Raw genomic sequence first — 26,714 nt, forward strand, 5'->3', positions numbered from 1 at the left:
TCAGGGACCATTCTCTAACTAAAAAAGATAAGACATTTTGTTGAAGGAGAGAAGGGTGTAAGGGCCTGGATATGGGCCAAAAAATGTATTGTTCCTGGTATGTTTGAAACTTACAGTAAATAATTAATCCCTTTTTTCTCTCTCTTAAACTCTCTCTTGTGAAACTTACAGTCGTAAGTCTATGGACAAAGACGAATTAAATATACAAAACAATGTCCCCCTCCCAGAAAAAAAACGATCAAAAACTTTTCACGATTGGCTCAAAATTTATATATCCAAGTCTTTTTGGTAGAAGGGCCGTAATTTCAAAAGGAAACGCAGAACAAATATTGGTTCCTCCCAAAACAGGGTCCGACGAAGGCGCAGAAAAGGCCACAAAAATTCCCTAGTAAAGGCCACTTTGTACAGAAGGGGCTGTCTTAAAAACATGAAAGCGGGCGCATTTAATTTGAAATTGAAAGCTAAAGTGCTCTTATTAAGGGCCGAAAGAGAGTTCAGATTAATCTGTGTCCCTCCCCTGCCTTTTCTGCTATCCCCCTTCGCAACCGCTGTGATATTAGACATAGATTTCTTTCAGAACCGTCGAAGGTCTAACGACCATGCCTTTGGGGTTGATATCACCCCAACACCCTGGGGATAATGGCCACAAATTAAGCAAATTATCCATGGTTTACGGATAAGTTTTATTAGAAACAACAGCCATGGTTGGTCTATTTTTTTCGGATCATGTAGGAGGTCTTTGGAATCGCATTAGTTCCATGCAAAACTAAGTAGGCAGGTAAATTGAAATCACAGTTTATAGAATTAGCAGTATGATCATACCCTATCTCACCCATTTTAAAAACCCGGACCAAGGTGCGATTGCTCCAGAGAACGTTTTTGCAGATAGAAACATAAGCGACATTAGATCTTTTCACGGGTAGACAAGTCAGATTTCTCTTGGACACGAAACAAGTGGAAACCCGCTATTACGAATAATGCACTTTGTAACCATTTCTCATTGATTGACGGAAACAGACTAACCCGCTAATGCAGAAAGAAGTGGGAGGAGCTTTTTGTTCGTACCGAGAATGAAGACCAGAAATGATCTGCGATAAACTTACTGGATAATTCTATAAACTGTGATTGAAATACACTATTTGTCGTCAGGTTTTCATAATGGTGGCTCTAAAATATCTCGGGAATGGCTTAGGGCATCAGCGTGAAACTTTCTGGCACGGTTTAAGGGAGGAGGTGAGAAGGGATAATTTCACGTTGAACTATGGTATAGGTAAGAGGGTAGAGCTTAATCAAAAGACACTACTTGTATCCAGGCTATCAGAAAACCGTTTCTGGAAATTCTCAGGAACCCTTTTCGGGATGGAGTCAAAACTTTCAGGCAGCCTAGAAGAACGAGAGAAGGGTGCTTAGTCCCTAAATGTTGCATTAGGAGCTAAAAATGCTGCGATTCCGATCCATCTAAATGTTTTTGCACTCTAAACCCATATGAGAATTATATACTATTTATGTCTTGGTAGCAAGATAAATCAAAAGATCTGAGATTATCAAAATAATTTGTTGGCAATATCTCTTGCATGGCTTTGGGTATAAAGTCTAAACTTTCAGGGAGTTCTAGGGGAACCAAGTGGACCCCACTTTACTTGGGAGGGAAGGAGCCAAAGGAAACCTAAAATTATTTGTTCTCTGATCCACATAAAAAAAAATTGCGATACAACCCTATGAGACATATAATCTATTCACGGTTAGGCGGCGAGGTAAGTCAAAAGACAGTGTAGTCTCCCAGGCTATCAAATAGCCGATCCATAATATCTCGGGAACGACTGGGGATCATTTTCTGGGAATATTGAGAAGAATTTTGGATTAAATCAAAAGACACTATGCTTATCCAAATGATCAAAATGGCATGAGAGCTATACATCAACCTTATCCATTAGTGCTATTTTAATTTGTAGTAATTTCTGTTCGTTTTGAGTCTGAATTGATTATTCATTTTAATGTCTTTCAGTTTTGTGATTTATTAATTTATCTATGGCAGTATTTGCTCTTTTTATGTTTGATGTGATTACGGTGTCCATAGAAATTTCTGTTGATTTTTGTTCATTTAGTTATTAATAGTTGTTTCTGTTCATTTTAAGTTAGAATCATCATATGCCTTTATTTCTGGTCATCTTAGGTTTTAGTACGACTCTGATTTTCTTTGAAATATTCCTTTTTTGGAAATGTCTTTTAAATTAATATTAAGGAAAAACATTAACTAGTTGAATGCCGATTGAGAAAACAGTTTTTGCAGAGAGTTGTGATTCCTTAGCTGTATAGATTTAGGAACGTATCAGTCTTTTTTCTTTTCGTTTATTGCTCTGTCATTTTGTGTCTATGTAGATGGATTTTCTAATTACTTAAATATATTTTCCCAAGACAAAAACCATGCGCAGCTAATAAGTCTGATTAAGATTTATCTACTTTGGCAAAAATGTCTTGGAGAACGTTGAATTATTCTCAAAGGCAGTAATGTATTTCTCCTTTTCTGCTGTTATGTTTAGGCGTTCTATAGAGTAGCTAAAAACAGACAAAACATTATTCTGGAGCAGCCTGGGTTTCAGCTTCTTAGAGTACACTGGATTTCGAGACTGGTAAAAGACTCTTGAGATGCTGCGTTGCCTAGGGTTATTCTGGTGCACAGTATTTTTTCGGAGTAGGCACTGGAGTTACTGTACTTCCTAAGTACTTGAAATCTGTTCAATGTCTTCTTCTCTTAGTTGGATTCGAACGGGTGGACCGTTGATTCACATAACCTTAGTCTTTGGAGGGTTGATGTGTAATCTAAACTGTTCAGGTTTCTTTGTGATGTTTAGGAATTTCTGAAGCTTCCTTTTGTCGGTTTCTATGAGCCCAGCATCGTTGGCGAAGTCGACCTCCTGGAGAAGCCATCCTGCTGTTTAGATCATTTATCCATTTATATGTGTAAAATATAGTTTACAACTAAGACGAAGAGAAGAGGCAGGACACGGCCTTGCTTGACACCAGTCATGCTTTTGAAGTAGCATCTGTTGCCATCAAAGATTTCAGCACAACACTCCATCTCTTGCTACATGGTAACTATTAAACAGACTAGTTTATCAGGAATACCTTTAAAACGTAAGACTCCATAGGGTTTGCCGATCTACTGAATAAATGCTTTCTAGAAGTCCAATAAAAGTATATACAAGCGTTGTCTCCATTAATACGATTCCTCCAGCGTCGTGCGTAATGTATGGATCAGGTCGCCACTGGATCGTCTTGGCCGGAATCCATGCTGTTCTTCACGCAAGTGGGGATCAAGGGCAGTTTTGAGTCTTCCTAATATTATAGTTGAGAAGAGCTTTTCTGGATCAAGAAAACATTGATGATTTTGTGCTTGTCTCATTCCTTTGCATTTCCTATCTTGAATAATTTGACTATGATTCCGGTTCTTCATTCTTTGCGGAACCTTTCAGTCTGCCACAGAAGCGAGAAGAGGGATAGTCAGGTGCACAAGGTTTGTCACAGGCTACAGTTTATTACTTCTGCTGAAAGGCGGTCTGTACCAGGGGCTCTCTCATTTTTCAGTTTTTTTTAGGTGCTGAGAACATTTCATCGGCTTCACGTCACTGATGCAGAGATCGGATGCAGGATACAGGAGGCTGGTCTGGTATACCAGTCATAAATCCTCTGTTACTTTTCTAAAAAGTAACAAATCCTCTGCCAGCTTTCTAAACCCCAGTATTTCTTCGGCCTTATTTGTGTAGTTTTTGTGAATCATTTTCCAAAATTGTTTGACGTCGCCTGGTAGCCCACTTTTGCATTAAAATCACCTTCAACGCAGGTGACGTCGTGGAAAGGGACTGAGTCAACCACTGATTGATGGTGGGATAGAACTCATCTTTAATGGCGTCATCTGCATCATTTGTGGGTGCCTAGCACGCGTTCAGTGAAAATTTGGCGCGGTTTGAAGCAAATCTTCCATAGAGGATTCTTTTATTTTTTAGTTTCGAAGAGCATAGGGTGTTTGTAGCTTTTACCTAAAATTGCTGCAGTTCCAGCAGAGTGACTATAGTTTTTTCCGCAATATTACACATTGAATATCGTATGCTCACCGGTCATTCTCTTCTTTTCATAACCTTTCCATCTTGCTTCCGAGACGGCGACTATATTTAGTTCGAGCTTCTCGCATGCGCGGAGGGCCTGTTCGGTTTTGACTGTGCTGATATTGTTTTTAACATTCCATAGGCCACGATCTCAAACGTGTTTTTCATATTCAAAAATCTTATTTGGGGGCTTGCAGGAGTTGTCATTAAATTGAGAAGTACAGATCAGAAGTTTGTTGCTGACGTTTTTTTAGCGGACATTATTTAACAGGGATAACTTGCTAGGTCGTAGCTAGCTAAACATCACCTTTACCCAGGGCCGCTGGGGCAGGGGTACCGGGTTTACCCCCCCCCCATATTATTTCTCCGACTGGCATCTTTATATACAAGATGATGAATGACGTCATAATCGTCGTAGGTAGGGTGTAAAAATGCAGGTAATGAATTGGGACAAAAAGTCAATTTTTAACGCAAAGAGAAGGGGGTTTAGGTGGGGGCAACCCTCGTCATATACGGAGTAATTTCTGTTAGTTTTAAAGTTCAGTGTTGGTCCTTACTTTCAGTTGAAAAAAAATCTGATCGTTCATGCCCATGACTAACCTAGTTATGATATGGGCTAATGGCCCCATAAATTCCACCCCGATTTCTTCCTTTTCAATTGTATGTATCATTAATTGTAAATTGATTGATACCGTTCCGCTTTTTGTGTTCTAATTTGAAAACTTAGGTTATTTAGGCTTTTGGTTTGCTCCGGTAAGCATGTCGTTTCGAGATTACGCCATTGGATCTGCCTAGATCGGCCTAGTGAATGATCCCTAAAGCTCCTACATGATCAGACCACCAAGACCGAACATGGCCGTCTTTTCTACTAAAACCTATCCGTAAGCAATTGATAATTTACATAATTTATGGCTATTATCCTCGAGCCGTGGGATTGATATTGATCCTAAAGGTATTATTATTAGACCTTTTGACGGTTCTGAACAAATGCTTTCCTCAAAATTTTGAGGAAAATTTAGTATCAGAGTGAATACCGGGGGGGGGGGTAGCAGGAATGTGTAGAGGAAGGATGCAGATTGCCCTCAAAACTTGTTTGGTACTTAAAAAGCACAGAATCGAATGAGTCTTCTTGCAAGTTTCTAGGACTGCCGAATCCCTACGAAGTGGTTGGGGATTTTTGCCTGTGTTTTCTTCTGAAATAGTAAATTTGAGCTAATCTGGAAAATTTTTTTTGTTTTTTTTGCCAAGAATGGGGGGGGGGGTCGTACCTGGAGCATTTTTGTACGTTCAACTCGTCTTGGCCCATTGAATTAAAATTGTAAGGTTCGAACTGATCAGGAACAATACGTTTTTTGGCCCATGGCTGGGCCCCTACACCTTCCCCTCTCTCAACAAAACGTTCGGTCTCGTCGTGCAAGAGAATGATTCTTGAAAGTTTTGAGCCTATCGTACACCCAACATCGAACAAGTCCTTTTTTTTGTTATTAATTAAAAAAAAACTTTTTCCATAAAATAAGTTTTTCAAAGAAAAGTATATAACTCATTACATAGATGCACCCTTTTGACGAAAAAAACTGTTTCATAAAACAAAAAGCAAAAGACCTGAAAATAATATGGGGACCCGGACATACTTGCTACCACTGAGTGCGTTGAACTCAAATCCTTCAGAGCAGAAGGAGAGTCCTTTCTCCACTATGCCGTGGCAGCTAAGAAGATAAATATATTATTGATTTTATGGTGTCTATGACGCGACAATAATGTGTAAAAAATAATCCCATGCAATTTTCTAGTAAGGAATGACGTGTCTCCCAAATACTTTTTTACCCTTATCATCATCATCAACATTGCAATAGTTGCTGCAACCTATTAAAGAACAAAGTTTAAATTGTAACAGACAATTTAAAAATACGTTTAAAAAAACATCAAGTAATGAAGAACCATCATCTTAGGCCGTTTGAGCCTTTTTTTTTTAATTTGGCGCAGGCTACTACCAAAAACCGTGTAACTGGCTTTTTCCCTAAATTGAATTCCCCGGTTTTCATAACTTTTAAGATACATATGGCTTCTACAATTTTAACAATCTAGTTTAATTTACACTTTCCTAGTACTTAAAAAATTTAAATTGTAAAGGAAATTGAAGCAGTGTAGCATTTCTCAAATGAGATTAAGATTCTACATCATTAACGGTATCAGGTAGGATGTAAAAATATAGCAGATAGAAAAGGTCAATACAGAGGAAGGACATGTAAAAATTGGCGTGAAAATATAGAAAAACTCATATAATATTTCAAATAAGAAAGTGGGAAATAACAAAAAAAAATATAAACTAAATTAGACAAAACATAAATAAAAGGAAAAACCAAACAAAAACACAAACGGTAAAAAAAAGACATAGTAATAATATCTAGTATGAGAATGTTCATCGTATTTTATTTCGCTTTATTTGTAGCCTAAATGGCAATGCAGTTTGATCTAAGAAATTGTTCACATAAAAAGCGGTAGTCTATATTGTTTAAAAACTATAGACTGTACCCTAGGATCAGACGACTGTGCTTTCATTTTAAAGCAGTTTATTTCAGACAGGGCCGTACCCAGGATTTGTTTTTTCTTGGGGGGGGGGAGGGGGCTACAAAAGTCTTTATGGATTGGGAGGGGGGAGTTCAAACCCCCCGCCCTTGATTTCGGATTTCAGCCTTTCTTGCTGCAAGATGTTGCATCAGTGCTGTTGAACAACTGTGTTGAAATATTCCAACTCACCCCTTGTTACCTCACGGTCCTCACCTGTTATGTGGGAACCATTTTGCGTCTCAAAAGTGCAGCTATGGGAAGCGATGGCTTCACATAAATTTTTGGCTTAGCTAAACTTTTCGGATGGCTTCAAATATCTTTTTGACTTCTTGGCTTCACAATGGCAAAATGTATAAAAACAGATTGGAATCCAGGAGCTGAAACTCTGTCGATAGTTATGTAAAGACAAGAACAGAATATAGATTCTGCAAAATCTCGTGGTCTGATTTCCCCCCTTACCCGGAATACCCGTGTCATATCTTCAGAACGGAAATATGTTACGGAAGAATGGAATAAATTATAGCAACTAGCTAGAAATTGGCCCCTATTCCTTCTTGTATCTCTGTGCCATTGACAGATGCAAATTGGCTGCTTAAAAGTTCTATTTTACATGTTCCTAAGCTTGTAAATATTCAAACATGAAAGGGGGATTCAAACGACGATTGAAAATGAGGAAAGGGTAAAAAATTGGATAGTATAATGTAGATATTGTTTCTGATAAAGAAATGACACACTTTGTTGATACATAGATCAGGAAAAGCGAACGCAAATTGTGTAACTTAAAGCCACAGTAGACAGAATACACACAGTAGTAGCAGTATGATCATTCTCTATCTCTCCCATTATAAAAACCCGGACAGGGGTGCGAGTGGAAAGAAACAGGCTAAACAAGCTAAGGCAGAATGAGGTGGGAGGAGCTTTTTGTTCACGATGACCAGAAATTATCTGCGATAAGCTTACTGGTATATTCAGAAACAGGCTAAACAAGCTAAGGCAGAAAGAAGTGGGAGGAGCTTTTTGTTCACGATGACCAGAAATGATCTGCGATAAGCTTACTGTCTATAAACTGTGAAGAATACTAAAGAATAACTAAAACTTAAAACCAGCACAAATCATCCCTTTATAGAAGGAGACTGTGGACACCCCCCCCACCCCCCCCCCCCCCAATCCTCTAATCACGCTAGAAGATGATTGGTTCTATTCAGGTTCACGAAAGAAATATGGGATCTTGGCAATGAATAAATATAGATGTATGAAACCAAGAGAGGAAAGGATATAATAAAAGAAAAATAAAATCAAATAGGTGAGAAAACGAGAATTTTGTCAAACAGTGGCAAAATATGAAGACGAAGAACAAGCAAATATTTCGACAAGGACCTCCGCCATGTCGTCCTCAGTGCCAAAAAAAAATAAACAAACAAAATCGAACCTTTCGAAGTGAACCTACCAAGAACAGAATAGAATGTATTTAATAAACACAGAACCGTTTTTTAATTCTTTTATGTTTTAATTAAGGCGGGATTGCGTCGTAGAGCACTTAGCGATGGCCTGAGAAGGGTAGCAGCTCTTTTCTGATGTCAGTTTAAAAACACGTTTTCCGAAGAAAAATAAAGAGCCATATTAAGACATAAAAAAGCAGAAATAAAAGCATATAATAATTCATAACTTAAAATGAATGATAATTAATGGATAAACGAAACCCAAAACAAACAGAAATTAAAATCACATCAAACATAGAAATAGCATATAGACTCTGCTATTCTGATGGCCTGGTTATATGTCACTCACTTAAACGCTAAATATTAAGGTTTCCATTCACTAATAATATCCAAAGGAGGAGGCATTTGCGCTTAAATATTCAATTTCCCAAGCCTCCCCCCCCCAAAAAAAAAATTGATGTACAACTATAATTTGCTTAATATTTCTTGACTGAAGTATTTTGTTCACTTTTATTATGATTATCGAGTTCAGTATCAGTTACCACTCATATTTTGTTTTTCTTCGTCTAGATGTAGAGCTTTTGCAGTGACTGAGAAAAAAAACGGGTTAAAAAAAAATCTATGGAATCCTAATAAGGTAGCTCTTTTTGTAAGATTTTTTTTTCAGATGGTTTTACCTTTTGGGTATTTCGAAATGTTAGGTTTACTCTTTTACTTTGTTTGGCACTGAAGGTGAGAGAGATCTTTGCCGAAATATCTGTTTTGCTTTGTATTTCCATTCACTGGCTGTTTTGGTTTTCTTAATTATTTTACATATTTTTTATCTTTGTATTCTTCGTTTTTGGTGAGCTTCATGTATAGCAGTGCGGTCTTAGAACGTATTTACCTCCTTATATGCAATGAAATTGCCACTTTTTTGTAGACATGCTAATATTGGCTATAGGTTTTAAGGAATAAATATCAGCATATGTATATTAAACTGAAAATGCACATTCATTTGTATTTTTTTTTTCAGTAAAAGTGCAAATTATGTTCTGGCCTTGAGAAAGCATTGGGGTTATGAGCCCTATTTATGTTAATTTCTGCTCGTTTTGAGAACTTTTAATTTACAGTCAAATTACCTCCTTTAAAATATCAATGATATTACTAGCTATGTTAGAACAGCACTGCCTAGGATATTGCTTATATGCCCTTTTAATACCTGCATGCATGTAGTTTTTTCGTTTAATTGAAACTCCCCCTGAACGTTCCATAAATGTTTCAACTTAATGCCCTTAGTGTCACTACCTACAGTAAGCGTAGAAGTAGTATTAAAAGTATGCACATAGTGTTAATATCCGCTACTTCTGGCTAGTTTTATGTCCATCACAACTTACCCTGAAAAGTATAACTTATTAATATAAGCCGTTATTGTGATATTGCTTTGTCACCCTTTTGACAATCTACATGATAACATTTCGTTTCGATTTAGTTCAATATCCGCCTAAGTATTCTTTGAAAGCCTCGCCTGAATACCCTTAGCTTGCATAGTAGCATTAGTAGCAGTATGCTCATCGCGTATTTGGGTTTTTTTCAACGTTCCCTTAACACGATGAAAGTTACAACTTAATACCATCAACCGTTCCTGAAGTATTGATGATACCCTCTCTTGACCATTTATGTTGGCATAGTGTGTTTCGATTTAGTTCAATATAGTTCAATACTGCCCAAAATGTCGCCTTTATACCCTTAGCTTTAGTAGTAGTAGTAGTAGCACCACTAGTTATATTAGTAGCAGAAGTAGCAGTAGCACTAGAATTAATAGTAGTAGTGTCAGCTTTAGTAGCAGTAGTAGTAGTAGCAGTAATAATATTAGTAGCAGTGGTAGCAGCTGTAGTAGTAGAAGAGGTAGTATGATGATACAAACATTGTCTTTTGGTTAGTTCAACATCCCCCACAACACTCCTTGTAAGTTATAATTTCACACAAAAAACTGTTCCTAAGATATTGCTGATCTGTCTTTTTGACAACCTGCTTACGGATGGCGTGTTGTGATTCAGTTTACCTTCCCCCTAAAAATTCTCTGAAAGTTTTACCTTCGTACCCTTAGGTATAGTTGTAATAGTATTCACAGTAATAGTACTAGTACTCAACTTAGTACAATTAGTTATTGCTATGACTTTGTCTATATATCTTTCCGATAACCTGTATATTGTTATACTTCTTGAAATTTCCATCTTATTCCTCTTAGCCTTACAAGTAGTTGCAACAGAAGGAGTTGTTGGAGCAATAGTAATCGTAGCAGTAGAACTAGTAAATGTTAGCAGTGGTAGTAATATTAGTATTAGTGTGCACATATTGCCTTTTGGTCAATTGATCTTCCCCTTTAAGCATTCTCTGAGAATCCAAGTATTCTCTGATAGACAAATCAATTCTTAAGATACGCTCTTTTGACAATCTAAATGCACATAGTGTCTTTTGCTAGTTCGAATTTGCCATCAATATTCTCAAATTTTACCTTCATAAACTTAGCCTTACTAGTGCTATTATCACAATAGTTGTGGTGGTAGTAGAAGAAGTAGTTGCAGTGTTAGTGTTGTACTAGTAGTCGTAGTAGCAGTAGTAGCAGCAGTATTAATAGCGGTAGTAGCATATATATCTTGCCTTTTGATCAGTTGAACATCCCTGTCATGATGCCCCGGAAGTTTCACCTTGACACGGCAAGCCGTTCCAAAAATATTGCTGATGTATAATCTCAACCCCCTTTTGACGCCCTTGTCATCTGAATACTCTAAGCCTCACAAGTTGTTGTAATTGAAATAGTAGTTGGAGTATTTTAGAAGTAATAGTAGTATTAGTAAAAGTAGCAGTGGTAATGGTGTTAGCAGTGCACAAGCATATTTTACCTTTTTGTCAATTGATCTTCCCCTTTAAGTATTCTCTAAAAGTCTCAACTTAATACCCAAATCCAGTCTTGAGATACACCCTTTTGACAATAAGCATGTACATGTTGTGTTTTGGTTTAGTTCAAATCCCCCTCAATGGTCTGTCAAATTTTTATCTTCATACCCGTACCTTTAATTGCATTAGTATCATAGTAGTAGTGGTAACAGTAGAAACAGTAGTAGGATTAATAGTGTGTAATTAGTAGTAGTAGTAATAGTATCAGGCAGCAGCAGCATCAATAGCAGTAGCAACAACTACATTTTGCCTTTTGGTCAGCTGAACATCCCCCTCATGACGCCCCTGAAGTTTAATCTTGATACGATAAGCCGTTCCAAAGATATTGCTGATACGTCCGTATCTGCAATCTGTATGCAAATAGTATGTTTTGATTTTGTTCAACTTCCCCCTTAACTTTTACTAAGATGTTTATTTCAATATCCTCAGTCTTGGTAATACTCGCTATCAAAGTATTAGTTTTAGTGATAGTGGTGGTAGTTGTAGTAGTTTGCAATTGATCATCTCCTTTATCATTTCCTGAAAGCTCCAAATTAATATACCCTGTCATTCCTGAGTTGCGCCCTTTTGACAACCCATATACATATAAAATGTTTTGATTTAGTTCAACACTCATCTCAGCATTCCCTGAAAGACTCATCTTGATGCCCTTCGTATTTTGGGAAAGTAGAAGTCAACATGCATACCTTTTCCCAATAACATATACTATATGTAAACAATGAACAAATTGCCTAACTTACAGCCTTTGCTTTGGGGGTTGACATCCCCAAACGTATTATAACTCAACCTTTCAACAATACTGAAAAAAATAAATGTCTCAAATTTTTCTTTGGACGTTTGTTTTGGGAAATGATGGGCGGGGGGGGGGCGGGAGGAAGGGGGCTGGTTGCTCTCAAATCATGAGTTATAAAAAGGCCACTATAATTTCAAATCAAATGAGACCCATCTGGAGTTTATACGACCTCCCATTCCATAAAAACCTTATATGCCCCCAGGGTATAGCTTACAGCCCCAGGGATCTGGGGGTTTTGTCAAACCTTGAGGCATTGTTATATGTTCTTTGGGCAATTTTGAACCAAATCGCTATCTCACAATTTCAATCAGATACGTTTGGTGAAAAGAGGGGTAGTTGGGGAGGGGGCTAGTTTCCCTCCGTCACTTTTGACTCATAAAAAGGAACTAGAAATTCCATTTGTCAACCAAATGAGCCACTTCTAAAGTTTATACAGCCATTCCCTCCATAAAAACCTTAAATGCCCCCGGGGATTAACTTACACCCCTTATCCCCAGGCTCTGGGGGTTTGTATCAACCCCAAAAGCCTTTTTATATGATCTTTGGACTATTTTCAATAACACAGCTATCTCAAAATTTCTATTTGATGTATTTCGGGAAAACGCGACCTTCAGTGGGGGGGGGGTAAGCTGCCCCCTGATCACTTTGAATCTTAAAAAGGACACTAGAACTTCTGACTATCAATCCAATGAGCCCCCTCCGAAGTATTTACGACCACCCTTTCTAAGAAAATCTTATATGCCCCCAGTGCATAACTTACAACCTTGCCCTGAATTCTCTGGGGGGGGGGGTGTCATATTCAAAGACATAATTTCTTGACCCTTCAACTGTGCTGAAAAAAATGCTATATCATAATTTTGATTTATGTGTTTGGAGAAATGATGGGTGTGAGGGGCGGCTGGTTGCTCTCAAATCACTTTTGACTCTTAAAAGGGGCACTATAATTTCTAATTTCAAATCAAATGAACCCCGTTTGAAGTTTATGCGACCACCTATTCCATAAAAAACTTATATGCCTCTAGAGCATAACTTAGTACCCTTGCCCTAGGGCTCTGGGGGGTTGTCTCAATCCTGGAGGCATTGTTATGTGTTCTTTGGACCATTTTGAACAAAATGGCTATATCACAATTTCAATCACATGCGTTTCGTGAAAAGAAGGGTAGTCGGGTGGGTGGGGGCTAGTTGCCTTCCATCACTTTTGACTTTTAAAAGGGAACTAGAAGTTAATTTTCAACTGAATGAGCTTCCTCTAAAGTTAATACAACCATCCCTTGCATAAAAACATTAAATGCCCATGGGGTATAACTTACAGCCCTTGCCCCCAGGCTCTGGGGGTTTGTTTCAACCCCAAAAGCCTTGTTATGTGATCTTTTTTAACGCTGAGATTCTTATACCAAATTGAGAGAGTTATACCAAGCTGAGAAATTTATACCAAATAAATCATTGAAAGGTTACTCCAGCTCTCAAGCTGTTTTCTGTTCCCTCTAAGTCGGCTCAAAGTACCTCTTCTCCATATGAAACTTAGAAAAAGCTGAACCCAGAGAACGACACTCAACCAGCATAGCTCTCCTGTCCAAATTACAGCCATTTCCAAATTACCTTGGTGGGGGCAAAATCAGGGGCAGATTTATTGTTTTTGTTTTTGGGCATGGTTAAAACTGTTCAATACAAATCACATGCCAGAAGTTTTGAATTTCCCGCACTTCTTGAGTACCGGCTGGAGCGCTATCTGTGGCCACAGATGTAAGAGTAGTTAGACAGCTGTTCCGCTAACTCATCATGGCTGGCCGTAAAGATTGGTTTTCTGAGAGACGCCAATTCCATATCATGTGAAAAAAAAAACCATCTTTTCTTGAGACATCCATTTTTTTTTTATTGAAAAATCCATGTAAATCCGTGGCATTTCCAAAATCCACGGTAAGGGTTGAAAAATCCATGTTTTCATGGATAAATCCTTGGCGGTGGCAACCCTACTTATCAACACTAAAGATAAATCGAATGACGTTATGCAACGGGGGCCTAGAGGCTGAAAGCCAAGCAATTATTCCTTCAATATGGCCTAGGTACAGTCAGAGCGTTAATTATAATGGTGGGGAATTTTTGGGTATTTTCGCCATGTCTACTCTGTTTCGTTTCAAGAATGAAGGTTTCGAAACCTTTTTTGTGACGGAGGGGGTGCACAAGGGAGTTTTTGCTGGGACGAGGGGGGGAAAGTGTTATTTCTCGAATTCTCATAATTTTTGTTTCTCCTTTATGCGTGTCATCTAACAGGTTCTGCTGCTAGCTGTTTATATTAATAAAATGGAAGCTTCCGTTTTTATAGTCGTTTTCCTGGGAGAGGAAATCTCAGGGAACTCTGCCTTTCCTATGCGTAAGGTATCCATATAGTCTTATTTTTTTAGAGATACTTCCTGAAACATAAGATCTAGAACATAATGTTCTAGATACGACAGTAGAGACTGCCTCATGGTAAAAAATTGCATTTTGAAAATTTTTTGTTAAAATTGATGTGTTTCATATGTTGTGATATTGTCGATGAAAATTAATGTTCAAACCGGCTGTAGGCTTATACAATCTTCTATTTGCAGCTTTCTCCAAAATTGGCACAAGATAGCTGCTTAGTTGACCAAATATTTAGAAATCATTCAAGTAAGTTGTATTTTTATCCTTTAGATTTTTTTCAAGTCTATGTTATAGGCCTAAATTTTGCCCAGAGCTGCATTTGACCATCTATAAATAACTGTGACTCAGAAAATTGCAATTATAAATAAAATATTAAATATATTGTCTATTTCATCTATGCTTACCCTCATTTCACCCATTTATAAATAACGAGGAAAAAAAGAAGACAAGATAAAGGACAAAGCTAGAACCTTAGTCGAATAGAATTTATACTGAATGTCATCTAGGTGCACACACATGTCGCTTTTGATCATGAACGAACGCTTTATCTGCCTGCCGGACAATCACTTCGGCGTTAATTGGTAACTACACGGAGTGGTATCCATTCGGGGGCATGCGCCATTTAGATCTCCAAAGATACTTTTTTGAGGGCATTCTCCTGGGAAAAATGTAAAACGACAAATTTGCCCCCCTAGACATCGGTTAGTACATTTTGACCCCCCCCCCATCCAGAGATTTTCGTAATTTGATGCCACTGACAGCAAGTACTTTAGTGGTGGTTACCTTTCCGGATTGGCTGGCTACTTTTTTGATTCCCTTAAATGTATTGGGTCTCAAATTTTTCGCCCTGTAAAATTTTGGCCCTATTTAGGCCAAAAGTCTTGTCAGATACAACGTTCTAGCGTTGCCTATAGTGAAGAACCACAAGGCTTCAACGCTTTTCCCCCAAAGCCACTTCATAAGGAAGGGATGGTCGTATAAATTTCGAAAGTGGCTCATTTGATTAGAAGTGGAAAGTTCCAGCGCCCTTTTTTAGTGTCAAAAGGGAATGGAGGGCAACCAGAGCCCTCCACCCTTTTTTACTTTCAAAGACATTGGATTAAAATTTTGAGCTAACCATGTTGTTCAAAATAGTCCAAAGGTCAAATAACTATGCCTATGGAGTTGATATTACCCCCTACAGCCCTCGGGGAAAGGGATATAAGTTATGCAAGCTGCTCATTGCTTACATATAAAGCTTTTTATTGGGAAAAGGGAAAATATTCGATCCCGTGTTTCCAAAATGGCTTAGGATAGGTATTAAGGTGAAAAATCAAGGAATTGTTGGGATAGACATCGAAAAAAAATTAACGCTATGTGTATGCCAGTTGTCAAAAGGGTATATCAGCAATATCTAAAGCACGGCTGAGGGTCTTCAGTTGAAACTTTCAGGGGATGTTCAAGAGTGTTTGGCGGAGGGGGGGCAAATTTGTCACTATTGATATAAAATTGTAAATCGCTGAGATTTTCAGCAATTGATACCGTTATGTATTTACCATTCATTTTTGTCCATATTTTGAAACATTAAAGCACACTGTTTGAATAGGGCGATGGTCAAACTCTTGTTTGTGGTTATAAAAGAAACAAATCTGGAATCTAGTAATTCGTCGTGTAAGTTTTGTTTTTCTATCGTGCAACAAAAAAGAGCTCTTTCAGAGACAACGCTCTAGTGTTGCCCATAGAAAAGAGTCCTACTGCTACGATATTTTTCGAAAATTTTTTTTTCCAGAGCCACTTTGTATGTGAGTGTTGGTCATTTTAACTTTGGAGGTGGCTCATTAGATAGAAAATTGAACGTAAGATAAAATAAGATTTATTAGCTGTGGAGGATTATATCATCTGGAAACGCGTGGATCCCAGGTCTCTAAAAAGGGATAGGGTATTGAGGTGAAAATTTAAGGAAATGTTAAAAGATGTGTCGAACACATTCAAAACGCACTATGTGTAAGCTGGTTGTCAAAAGGGCGTATCAGCATTATCTAAGGAACGGCTGAGGGCATTACGTTTAAACTTTCAGAGTATGTTGAAGGGGATATTGAAGAGCAAGCGGAGGGCAACCAGAATTCCTTGCTGTTTTTAAATTCCTCTTTCCCTCTGCATTGATCGAAATTTTGAAGAAAAAAAAAACATTTTGTTCAAAACAGTCAAAAGGTAAATAGCCAGGAAATTCAAATTAAAAATGGACAGAAACCACAATGAATAAATGAGACCCAAAACGAACAGAAATTAATATGAATAATCACATGAAACATAAAGATAAGAGATACTACTGTAGATAAATCCTAAATTGAACAAAACTTGAGATGGATAATCAGGTTAAACTTATAATGAATACAAATTCCGAGGCGTAGCTAACAGCGCCTGGGGACAATGCCCCCTCCACCATCATTACTGCAACATAAATATAAAAAAAACTCAGTTTGGCGCTGCCTCAGAGGCTGCGTCCGGGGATTGCCGTCCCCCTTGCCCCTCTCTAGCTACACCATTGCACAAATTACCTCAAACAGGAGTAGGGCTGCTGGCTCCTAAACCTTCTAAAGACCAGTGTCGTTGGCGCTTTGCTGGCGTTGGCGTTGGTCGTTGGCGTTGGCGCTTTGCTGAAAACAAGATATATTTTAAAGTTTCTCTTTTATCATAATAATATCTAAAAATGGGAAATTGCTGAGACTTCCATGAATTATTATTGTTGTATTTTTAATAATTATTCACAGTAAATTTTAATCAATACTTACCTTCCGTTAAGCAAATTCCTTTCAAATGTGTGGAAAATTTTCTATTGATTTAAATCATTTGGTAACTTGCTTAGTACTGTGCACCAAGACCAGGCGTTTTTGCCTCACCTACGCTAAGTAAGCTTCTGAACTAATATCTCCTACGATGGTCTGTCTTGTGCCAATTAATCAATTGGTAACTCATTTTTTGATCCCTGAATTCAAAACATTGCTTCAACCAACTCATCACTTTGCATCAAAAATTACCAGTGATCAATTTATGGTATGACTTTCAACCCTTTCCGCGCCCGTACTTGAGGAGCATGTAGGCTACATATAATTTTTCAAGGGGTTCTTAAGACCCTTCTGTATGACTCCCATCCTCTTCTGTGTAGAAGTAACTTTTAAGGTTAGGTGAAGAAGGTAACGACCCTAGGGTTGTCTTGGGGGAAGAGTGTCCGTGGCTTTTTTTTTCTAGGGTTGGATGATCAACAAAGGTAATACATTTTCTGGAGCAATATTTCTTGGACTAGTCTCAGGGGAACAGGGAATCCTTCCCTATATCTCCCTGTATGCAAATATGATTCTGAAGAAGCTATTTCCCTCGGGTGATAAGTATGGTTTGTTTAATGTTTGCTTTATTAATTTTCAGCTTGTAAGGATTGGTTTTCATCATCTGACAGGTGCGACCGAGTGAAGGGATGTGGAGTTGTTCTTCAGCCTTTTGTTGACATTTACTACAAGAGTGGGTACAATTTTACCCAAGTTGCTTTTAATGTGAGCTTTACAGAACTTGCTCGAGGTGAGTTAAATTAGCCCATTTTATCCTAGATCTTGCTCGAGGTGAGTTAAATTAGCCCATTTTATCCTAGATCTTGCTCGAGGTGAGTTAAATTAGACCATTTTATCGTAGATCTTGCTCGAGGTGAGTTAAATTAGCCCATTTTATCGTAGATCTTGCTCGAGGTGAGTTAAATTAGCCCATTTTATCGTAGATCTAATGAAGCGATTGAAAAATAAATAATATTCACATCCATTACTTCAGTCGTTGTTACTAATAGCTATAAATGGACAGTAACTCACGAATTATTAAACACAGATTTTGCAGGTAAATTTTGAGGATCCTTTTTTGGATAGATACACATAAAAAAGGAAATGATATAATTCTAGCAAATATCAGGTCTTTAGGGTCTGAAAAAAATAATGGTCTTTAGGGTGTCTAAAAAGATGTTGCAGGACAACTCAGTGGCGGATCCAGGGGCAGGGTGAGGCCCCCCCTAACGTCGTTTTAAGTAGTGTAATTTACTTAATTAACGCAAGTTTGGGTTAATTAAACTTTCTCCTAACGCAAGTTTATCGGATCAACCTCTTTTGCCCCCCCTCCCCCAAAAGAAAAATCCTGGATCCACCCCTGGGACAGCTATGCTCCTTGTTGTTTTTCTGATCGCTTTAAGCCTAAAATAAAAAATAAATGATATGAAGTTTAGACACCAGGTTTAGGCAGCATTAGACAGTGTGTATTTAAAAGTTTACATGTGGATTTAAAATAATTCGTACTTTAATGCCTTCCGTACTTCCATTACTTTCCTCTTATTCTCGTATTATCTATCACCAAGAAACTTCTTGTACACACCCCTTGCTTCTTCTACAAGTCTTAAAGGCGCTTTCGCTGATATTCCTAGCTATGTTTCTATCTTTCCTTCCGAAGACATCTCCTGCTACTTCGCAAGCTATTTTCTTAAAATGATTTCATCCATCCTCTACATTTACACTGTCAGATTATAAACTTTCCACTTCCAGATCCAACTGTTTTTGGAAATTTTCTCTAATATTCTCCTTGTGGACTTTATCAACGCCATGTATTCTGGGAAGCCCATCGTAAGTTTGAAGTTCAAATTAATTATATACGTTTCTAGAAGGTTATTTTTAGTTTGGCTTCAATAATAGCACATCTGTATGTCGTAGTGGGTTTAACATCGCCTGATGTTTTTTTTTCAAATCTTTTTTTTTAATTGATATCTGTTCCCTTTTACTTGATACCATCGTAATAATAGGCTACATGTTAATTTTTGGAATATTTATAAGGTTTCGTTTGTCCTTTTTGCTTAAGAACTAAAGTATTGGATTGGAGTTAAAATTTTATGTGAAGCTTAAGCATGCAATCGTGAGTCCCAATCATGACTAAGTTTTTCCCCCTAGTCAGGGCCTTACAGTTAGGGCACCAATGATTATTCTCCTACTGAACAAGAACTTAGTTCATTGTTACTCCGAGGATGTCCGAAAAAATGCTGTGAGATTCCACAGTCCTGACGCCGATTCCTTCTACTGCAATCCTCTGGGAAATGCGAGTTTCTGAGTAAACTTTTGATTTTTAATGAGTGACGGAATTTGATTTTCTGGAAGATTTTGGGGAGGGGGGATTTACAGGATTTGGAGAACTCAATTTTCATTCTTAAAAATCAAAGAATTTTCGGATTTCCGCGTGAATGTGGGAATAGTGGAGGCGCATTTGACACCCAAATATTTTTCCTTTTATATAAAGTTGGAAATTTTGTAAACTTAAATATATTTAAATATTATATATTTAGAGCGAATATTTAATCTCTCAAGTGCTCAAAGTGCCCCCTTGAACCTTGCAACAATAGTAGAATGGCCCCTATTGACACGATCCCTCACCCCTGCTGCCACCTACAATTTAGTTTAATGCTGACGGGACATAATTTATTCAAGGATTATCGATCTGTTGTCGTTTGGTCACGTGTAATGACATGAGGGGTGATTTACATAATCGGCGGGAAAATTATTGATTCACGAAGGGGAAATTAAGAAACACTAAGGCTTCATTAATCTTAGGTCTGAGGGATAAACGTTCTTTAGGTCAGAGAGAAAAATTAATATTCTATTTTTAAATAGGGCTTCATTGATCTTTGGTGTCAGGAGTTATAACTTGCATCACTTGGTATCTTTTAATTATGAGGGAGTCTAATGAGTTTGATTGGCTAGATTTAAATACGGCTTCTTTGATTTACATAATCGTAGGGGAAATTATTGATTAACGATGGGGGAATTAAGAAATATTGTAGCATCTTTAATCTTAGGTCTGAGGGATAAACGTTCTTTAGGTCAGAGAGAAAAATTAATATTCTATTTTTAAATAGGGCTTCATTGATCGTTAGTGTCAGGAATTATAAATGACATCACTTGTTATCTTGGAATTAGGTGGGAGTCTAAAGAGATAGAAATTCTATTTTTAAATACGGCTTCACGGAGCTTTAAGTCGGAGAGATAAATTGATATTCTAACGAAACCTTAATAGTTTAGCTAGGAAAATTTATGAGATGAAGAGATAAACGTAGGAAAGGGTTTCCTAGAAATTTGAAATGTGAAAGCACAGAGATGCCAAAAAACAAAAGGAACACACAGAAATTACTTTTAGGGGATTATTTGGGCGAAACGGTTTTAGACAGCTTATGGAATTATTTCGGTGAAACCGTTAGAGACGATGATTTAAAAGATGATTTAAAAGAAGATTTTAGAAGAGGTTTTGAATGTGGTCGTTATAATACACAAGTTCCATTTTAACAGTGTTGTGAGGTCCCCTACCCCAAGCTCCCAAAGGGCCACCGGCGCCCCCAAAGCCCCACCCCAGCCCCCCCCAGGCCCTTCCCCGGCCCCCTCAAGGCCCATCGAGCTTCCAAACGACCAACGGGGTCCCAAAGGCCCTCCACTGGTCCCCAAATGTCCACCAGGCTCCCAACTGGCCCCCCGGACCCCCAAAGACCCTCCCCTCGCCCCCCAAGGTCCCCCGGGCTCCCCAATGACCCAAAGGTCCGCAAGTGCCCCCCAGACCCCCAAAGGCCCTCCCTGTGCCCCAAAGGCCCCCCCCGGTCCCCCAAGGTCCCCCCGGGCCAGGAAAGCGCCGCTGGGGATGCGCCACCGGGATGCGCCGTGGGCCAGGAAAGCGCCACAGGATGTGCCACAGGGATGCGCAGCGGGTCAGGAAAGTACCGCAGGATGTGCCGCAGGGATGTACCATGGGTCAAAAACGTGCCGCGGGGGATGCGCCGCAGGGTTGCACCGCAGGGACGTGCTTCGGGGGATGTGCCGCAGGGATGCGCCGCAAAAAAAAGTAAACTAAATAGTAAAAATTCGAAACTTTCTCCCCCAAACGACCTCCTCAGTCCCCCGAAGGCCCTCTGGTCCTCAAAGGTCCCCCGGGCTCCCCAAGGGCCAACCGGCCCCCCAAGGGTCCCCCAAACACCCTCCATGGGCCCCAAAGAGTCCCCTTTCCATTTTTTTTTAATACTTTTTTTTATGGGTTTATTATATCTTTTCTGAACAAGTTCCATTCATAATGTCATTCCTAAACCCATTTCCAACCTCAAAGAGTCCCCTCCCCAATTCGTAAATACTTTCTTGAATTTTTTAACATGGTATTTTTTTAACTTTTTATGTATACTGAATTTGCATGAATTTTGGTGACAGTTAGGAAAATCATTCCCGTCGCTTATTTATAGAACTTACTAGTCGCTTACCAAGGGAAACACTTAAAGTTCAATAGAATCACCTAGAGTATAGCATTCATTCCATCAGTATTTTTTACGCAATGGACGCATAAACGGATAGAAGGAAGGAAAAAGTTCAAGTTCTCTTCTGGTGAAATTAGAATTGATCAGTAACTTATTTCATTTTCATTGATAAAATTCAGAAGAGATCTTGAACTTTTCTATCTTCTATGAAAAATTTGGAACAGTATTTTAAATTTTTTCATCTGTCTGAACTGAAGTGGAAAATTTTTATATTATTTTGGGAAAATAGAAATGATCTATAGCTTATTTCATTTTCATTGAGAAAATTTCAGAATCGAAGTTGAACTTTTCGTCTTCCAGTAAAATATTTTGAACATAACTTTAAATTTGACTCTGAGAAAGGTCGGACTTGAATTTATAAAAATTTAGAATTATAGTGGAACTTTTTATCTCCATGGATAATAATCATAATCATAGCATAACTTTTTCTATCTTATACAGAAAAATTTAGAAGTGTACTTTAAATTTCTTATGTCTCGGTGAACTCAAAACTGAAGTGGAAGACTTTTATTTTCTCTGGTGAAATTACAAGTGAATTGTGTTCTTTGATAAAATTCAGAAGAGATCTTGAACTTTTCTATCTTCTATGAAACATTGAGCCTGCTAGTAGTATCTTTATCTCTAAAAATTCTTTTTCTTTCATCTCTGATCTTTTTAATAGATATTCTGAGCGTTTGACGTTCTAGAATACACTAAAATAATTAACACTTAACAAAATAATGCATAAAATATTTTTAATGAAATAATGAGATGTAGAATATTAATATATAAATACGTTAAATGCATTATTACACATTATTAGTACACGTGCGCTTCACTTTCAATCAGTTCATCTTTATATTCATTGATGATATTGTCTGCTAATGTCCTTTTTATTCGGCCTTTGATTTCACTAGATATTGTCATACTTTTTTGCATATATTGCAGTTATGGCATGTTGACAAGATATGATTAATGACATTATTTCAGGAGTATGCCTGTCTTCTCCTTCTTGTTCTATTTAAAATGCGAATACCAAAAAGATGACGATATGATTTATCAACAGGTAATGTGTTACCAGAAACCCTAGCAAGGAGTTGTCCCCGATCATCGACAATTATTTTTAAGTTTGCATTCTCTTTGAGCACTAATTTCTCTGGTAATGATACTCTTGCATATCCACCGTTTACACGATTGAAATTCTTGGGTACTCCAAAGAAATCTAACTTATCGCTGTCATGACAACGCATGCATACATTTCCAATAGTGTTACCGCTTGCACTCGTTTCATAGTTCAGGTATTTCTCCTTGTCAGCATTCAATACGACAATGATTTTATCATGTGCACACACGTTCGTCGAATAATTCATCCTCACTTTATTACACATATGAATTGTGTGTTTATCCTTCCACTGCGTAAGAAATGCTGATTTAATGCATGCAATAAACTAGGTAGTGTCGATAACCTGCCATAGAGTACCAGTAGGAAAGCCATGTCGTGTCCATGAACAAGTAAAGAGTAGGATTGGTAGAGCTGTAAGCATATTTCATACCATTTCAGGATACATAAAAAAGTAAAAAAAATACAATGTTAAAAAATTCAAGCAAGTATTAACGAAGTGGAGAGGGGACTCTTTGAGGTTGGAAAATGGGTTAAGGAATGACATTATGAATGGAACTTGTTCAAAAAAGATATAATAAAGCCATAAAAAAGTATTAAAAAAAATGGAGAGGGGACTCTTTGGGGGGCCCAGGGCGGGTGTTCGGGGGCCCCGGGGGGGGCCGGGGGGCCCTTGGGGAGCCCGGGTGACCTTGGCGGACCAGGGGTGGGCCTTTGGGGGTCTGAGGTGGGCGTTTGGGGGATAAAATTTCGAAATTTTTACTTTTGAGTTTACTTTTTTTTGTGGTGCATCCCTGCGGTGCATCCTGCGGCGCTTTCCTGCGGCGCATCCCCTGTGGCGCTTTCCTGACCCGGTGCGCATCCCTGCGGCACATCCTACGGCGCTTTCCTGACCCGCGATGCATCCCTGCGGCACACCCGGCGGCACTTTCCTGGCCCACGGCCCATCCCGGCGGCGCTTCCCCCGCGGCGCTTTCCTGGCCCGGGGGGACCGGGGGGGCCTTTGGGGCACAGGGAGGGCCTTTGGGGGTCTGGGGGGCACTTGAGGACCGATTGGTGCTTTGGGAGCCCGGTGGACCTTTGGGGGCCGGGGTAGGGCCTTTGGGGTCCGGGGGCCAGTTGGGAGCCGGGGGGACCTTTGGGGACCGGTGGTGGGCCTTTGGGACCCCGTTGGTCTTTTGGGAGCTCGATGGGCCTTTGGGGGCCCGGGAAAGGCCTTTGGGGGTCTGGGGTGGGGCTTGGGGGGCGCCGGTGGCCCTTTGGGAGCTTAGGGTAGGGGACCTCACAACACTGTTAAAATGTAACTTGTGTATTATAACGACCACACTCAAAACCTCTTCTAAAATCTTCTTTTAAATCATCTTTTAAATCATCGTCTCTAACGGTTTCGCCGAAATAATTCCATAAGCTGTCTAAAACCGTTTCGCCCAAATAATCCCCTAAAAGTAATTTCTGTGTGTTCCCTTTGTTTTTTGGCATCTCTGTGCTGTCACATTTCAAATGTCTAGGAAACCCTTTCCTACGTTAATCTCTTCATCTCATAAATTTTCCTAGGTAAACTATTAAGGTTTCGTTAGAATATCAATTTATCTCTCCGACTTAAAGCTCCGTGAAGCCGTATTTAAAAATAGAATTTCTATCTCTTTAGACTCCCATATAATTCCAAGATAACAAGTGATGTCATTTATAATTCCTGACACTAACGATCAATGAAGCCCTATTTAAAAAAAGAATATATATTTTTCTCTCTGACATAATGAACGTTTATCTCTCAGACCTAAGATTAAAGATGCCCTTATATTTCTTAATTAACACTTCGTGAATCAATAATTTCACAGCCGATTATGTAAATCAATGAAGCCGTATTTAAAAATAGAATTTCAAACTCTTTAGACTCCAGCATAATTAAAAGATACCAAGTGATGTCATTTATAATTCCTGACACTAAAGATCGATGAAGCCCTATTTAAAAATAGAATATTAATTTTTCTCTCTGACCTAAAGAACGTTTATCCCTCAGACCTAAGATTAAAGAAGCCATAATGTTTATTAATTCCCCCTTGGTGAATCAATAATTTCCCCGCCGAGTATGTAAATCACCCCTCATTTTATTACACGTGGCCAAACAACAACAGATCGATAATCCTTGAATAAATTATGTCCCGTCAGCATTAAACTAAATTGTAGATGGCAGCAGGGGTGAGGGATCGTGTCAATAGGGGCCATTCTACTAACAATGTTCAAATCTGATTTAATAAATTCTGATCTCTACCAATTTCAGGGAATGTATAAGAAATCAAGTTTTTCAAATTATTAACTATGTGGGGATTTTTCTCATAAATCTTGTTCTTGACTACACATCAAAACAGGAAATCCATTGATATCAGATGAGCGTGGTGGCCTTGCGATGGTGCCCTGTGCAGCTCGTCAAAGCTAATTTCGGTCCTAAGCTGCAACGCTACCACGTCACGAAACGGGTAGCCGTCGTTTACCCCACCTGCAGAAAATAACCCCCGCGATTGGTATCCTCCGCCGAAAATCCCCCCCTCCTGGCGGTAAATACTCGGAGTTCTTGCTAAAAACCGAGCCCGATGATCTGTTAAGTATGAATCCCAGCAATAATATCTACAGAGGTGTCTGGAGGACAAGATGTTTGTAGGAGATACTTTCTAGCGAAAAAATTGTTTTAGGAAATGTGCGTTTTTGTACAGATTCCCCTCACGCAACTCTGACTCGGCTATTAGATGATTTGAGAAGCTATAATTACAGCTTTTTTGAACTTGTGCTTGCCTCTATGCAAGAGGCTAATATCCCCTTAAAAATCATCAAAGGATCTATCCCCCCCCTAAGAAAGGAAGAAGAAACATGCTAAAATAATAATGGTTGAAAAGTTTGGCCTTAATTATTTTTCAAACAACGACACCCTTCCTCCAATCCTCTTATGAGGAAATTATCTGATCGCTTTTGCGCTTATGAAACTAAGTTTTTTTTTATCTTAATAAACCGCTTTTTTCTTTTCAGTTACACATCTGCGATTTCAGCGCTTGGACAAAAAGGAGTTTCGTTTTTGTAGAAGATTTATGCTGGACGAACTGGCAATTACGTTCCAAGACTCACCAGTTTGGTTTGACTGTCTCTTCCATAACCACACATATTCGAGTGTTGAATTTGCTCTCGATTTCTTCGTTGACGGGAAGAGCGGCAGATATGTATTCATTGTGCCGCAAGAAAACCGACTAAGTAAGTACCTTTTATTATTATTTTTTATTTATGATTGTGTATAGTCCCTTTGCCTGGATGGTACTGCATGAAGTCCACTTGGAACATGTCTCAGGTAGAGAAGGTTGGCTTGGGTTTCGCTGATGGCATGTTCTTGGGTAGTTAGCTGTGGGTATGTTGGCTTGGGTAGATAAGGTTGGCTTAGGTTCCACTGACAGTGTTTCATGGTAAATTTACAATAAAATGACCTAACCTGCCAGGTGTTGGGTCATTAGAATCTAGTGATATACCATTCGAGACACACAGGGAGTGCACAGGGAGTAACACAGGGAGTGCACAGGGAGTAACACAGGGAGTGCTTTCTTTTTTAGCATTTTTTTTTTCATTGTATATTGCTTTTATTTTGATTTCCTCTTGCAATTAATTCTAAGGAACCCTCCTGTAGAAACTAAAAACTATTGTAAAAATGTATCTTTTTCGCTTCGGAACTGGGCTAAAGTAACTACTCCTTAGAATGTTTTCAAGATCTAGAGATTTCAGTCCTGAGCATTGGACCTTAGGAAAAAAAAATCTTTTAATGCATAAAAGGACTTAAAACCATTACAAGATGAAGTTCAAGAAAAGATATTGAACACGGCCAGCGGGATAGTAACCTTAGGATTCGTGGACCATCGGTAACTAGGAATGTTATTCAGTTACCTTCAACCGTAACTCTATTACCCAATTTATAAACTAGAGTTTGACCCGAAACAAATTGCAACAGAAATGATTTTTACAACATGTTGTAGATAGAAAAAAGCTTAACAACATA

The 26,714-nt window shown here is 38.6% G+C and overlaps 1 protein-coding gene across 1 annotated transcript in view; it reads left to right on the top strand.

The window, feature by feature from the left end:
* The window catches only part of LOC148943391 (uncharacterized), an 87,594-nt gene that overhangs the window by 16,786 nt on the left and 44,094 nt on the right, over positions 1 to 26,714 (top strand). The window contains exons 2-4 of the mRNA XM_089101859.1: positions 14,432 to 14,492; positions 17,649 to 17,798; positions 25,706 to 25,924. Coding sequence (XP_088957985.1) covers positions 14,432 to 14,492; positions 17,649 to 17,798; positions 25,706 to 25,924 — 430 coding nt within the window. The remainder of the gene's footprint in view (positions 1 to 14,431; positions 14,493 to 17,648; positions 17,799 to 25,705; positions 25,925 to 26,714) is intronic.

The sequence above is a fragment of the Artemia sp. Qi Xiang Cuo genome, chromosome 15 (genome assembly GCF_049724085.1).
Source record: "Artemia sp. Qi Xiang Cuo chromosome 15, ASM4972408v1, whole genome shotgun sequence".
NCBI classification, from domain to species: domain Eukaryota; kingdom Metazoa; phylum Arthropoda; class Branchiopoda; order Anostraca; family Artemiidae; genus Artemia; species Artemia sp. Qi Xiang Cuo.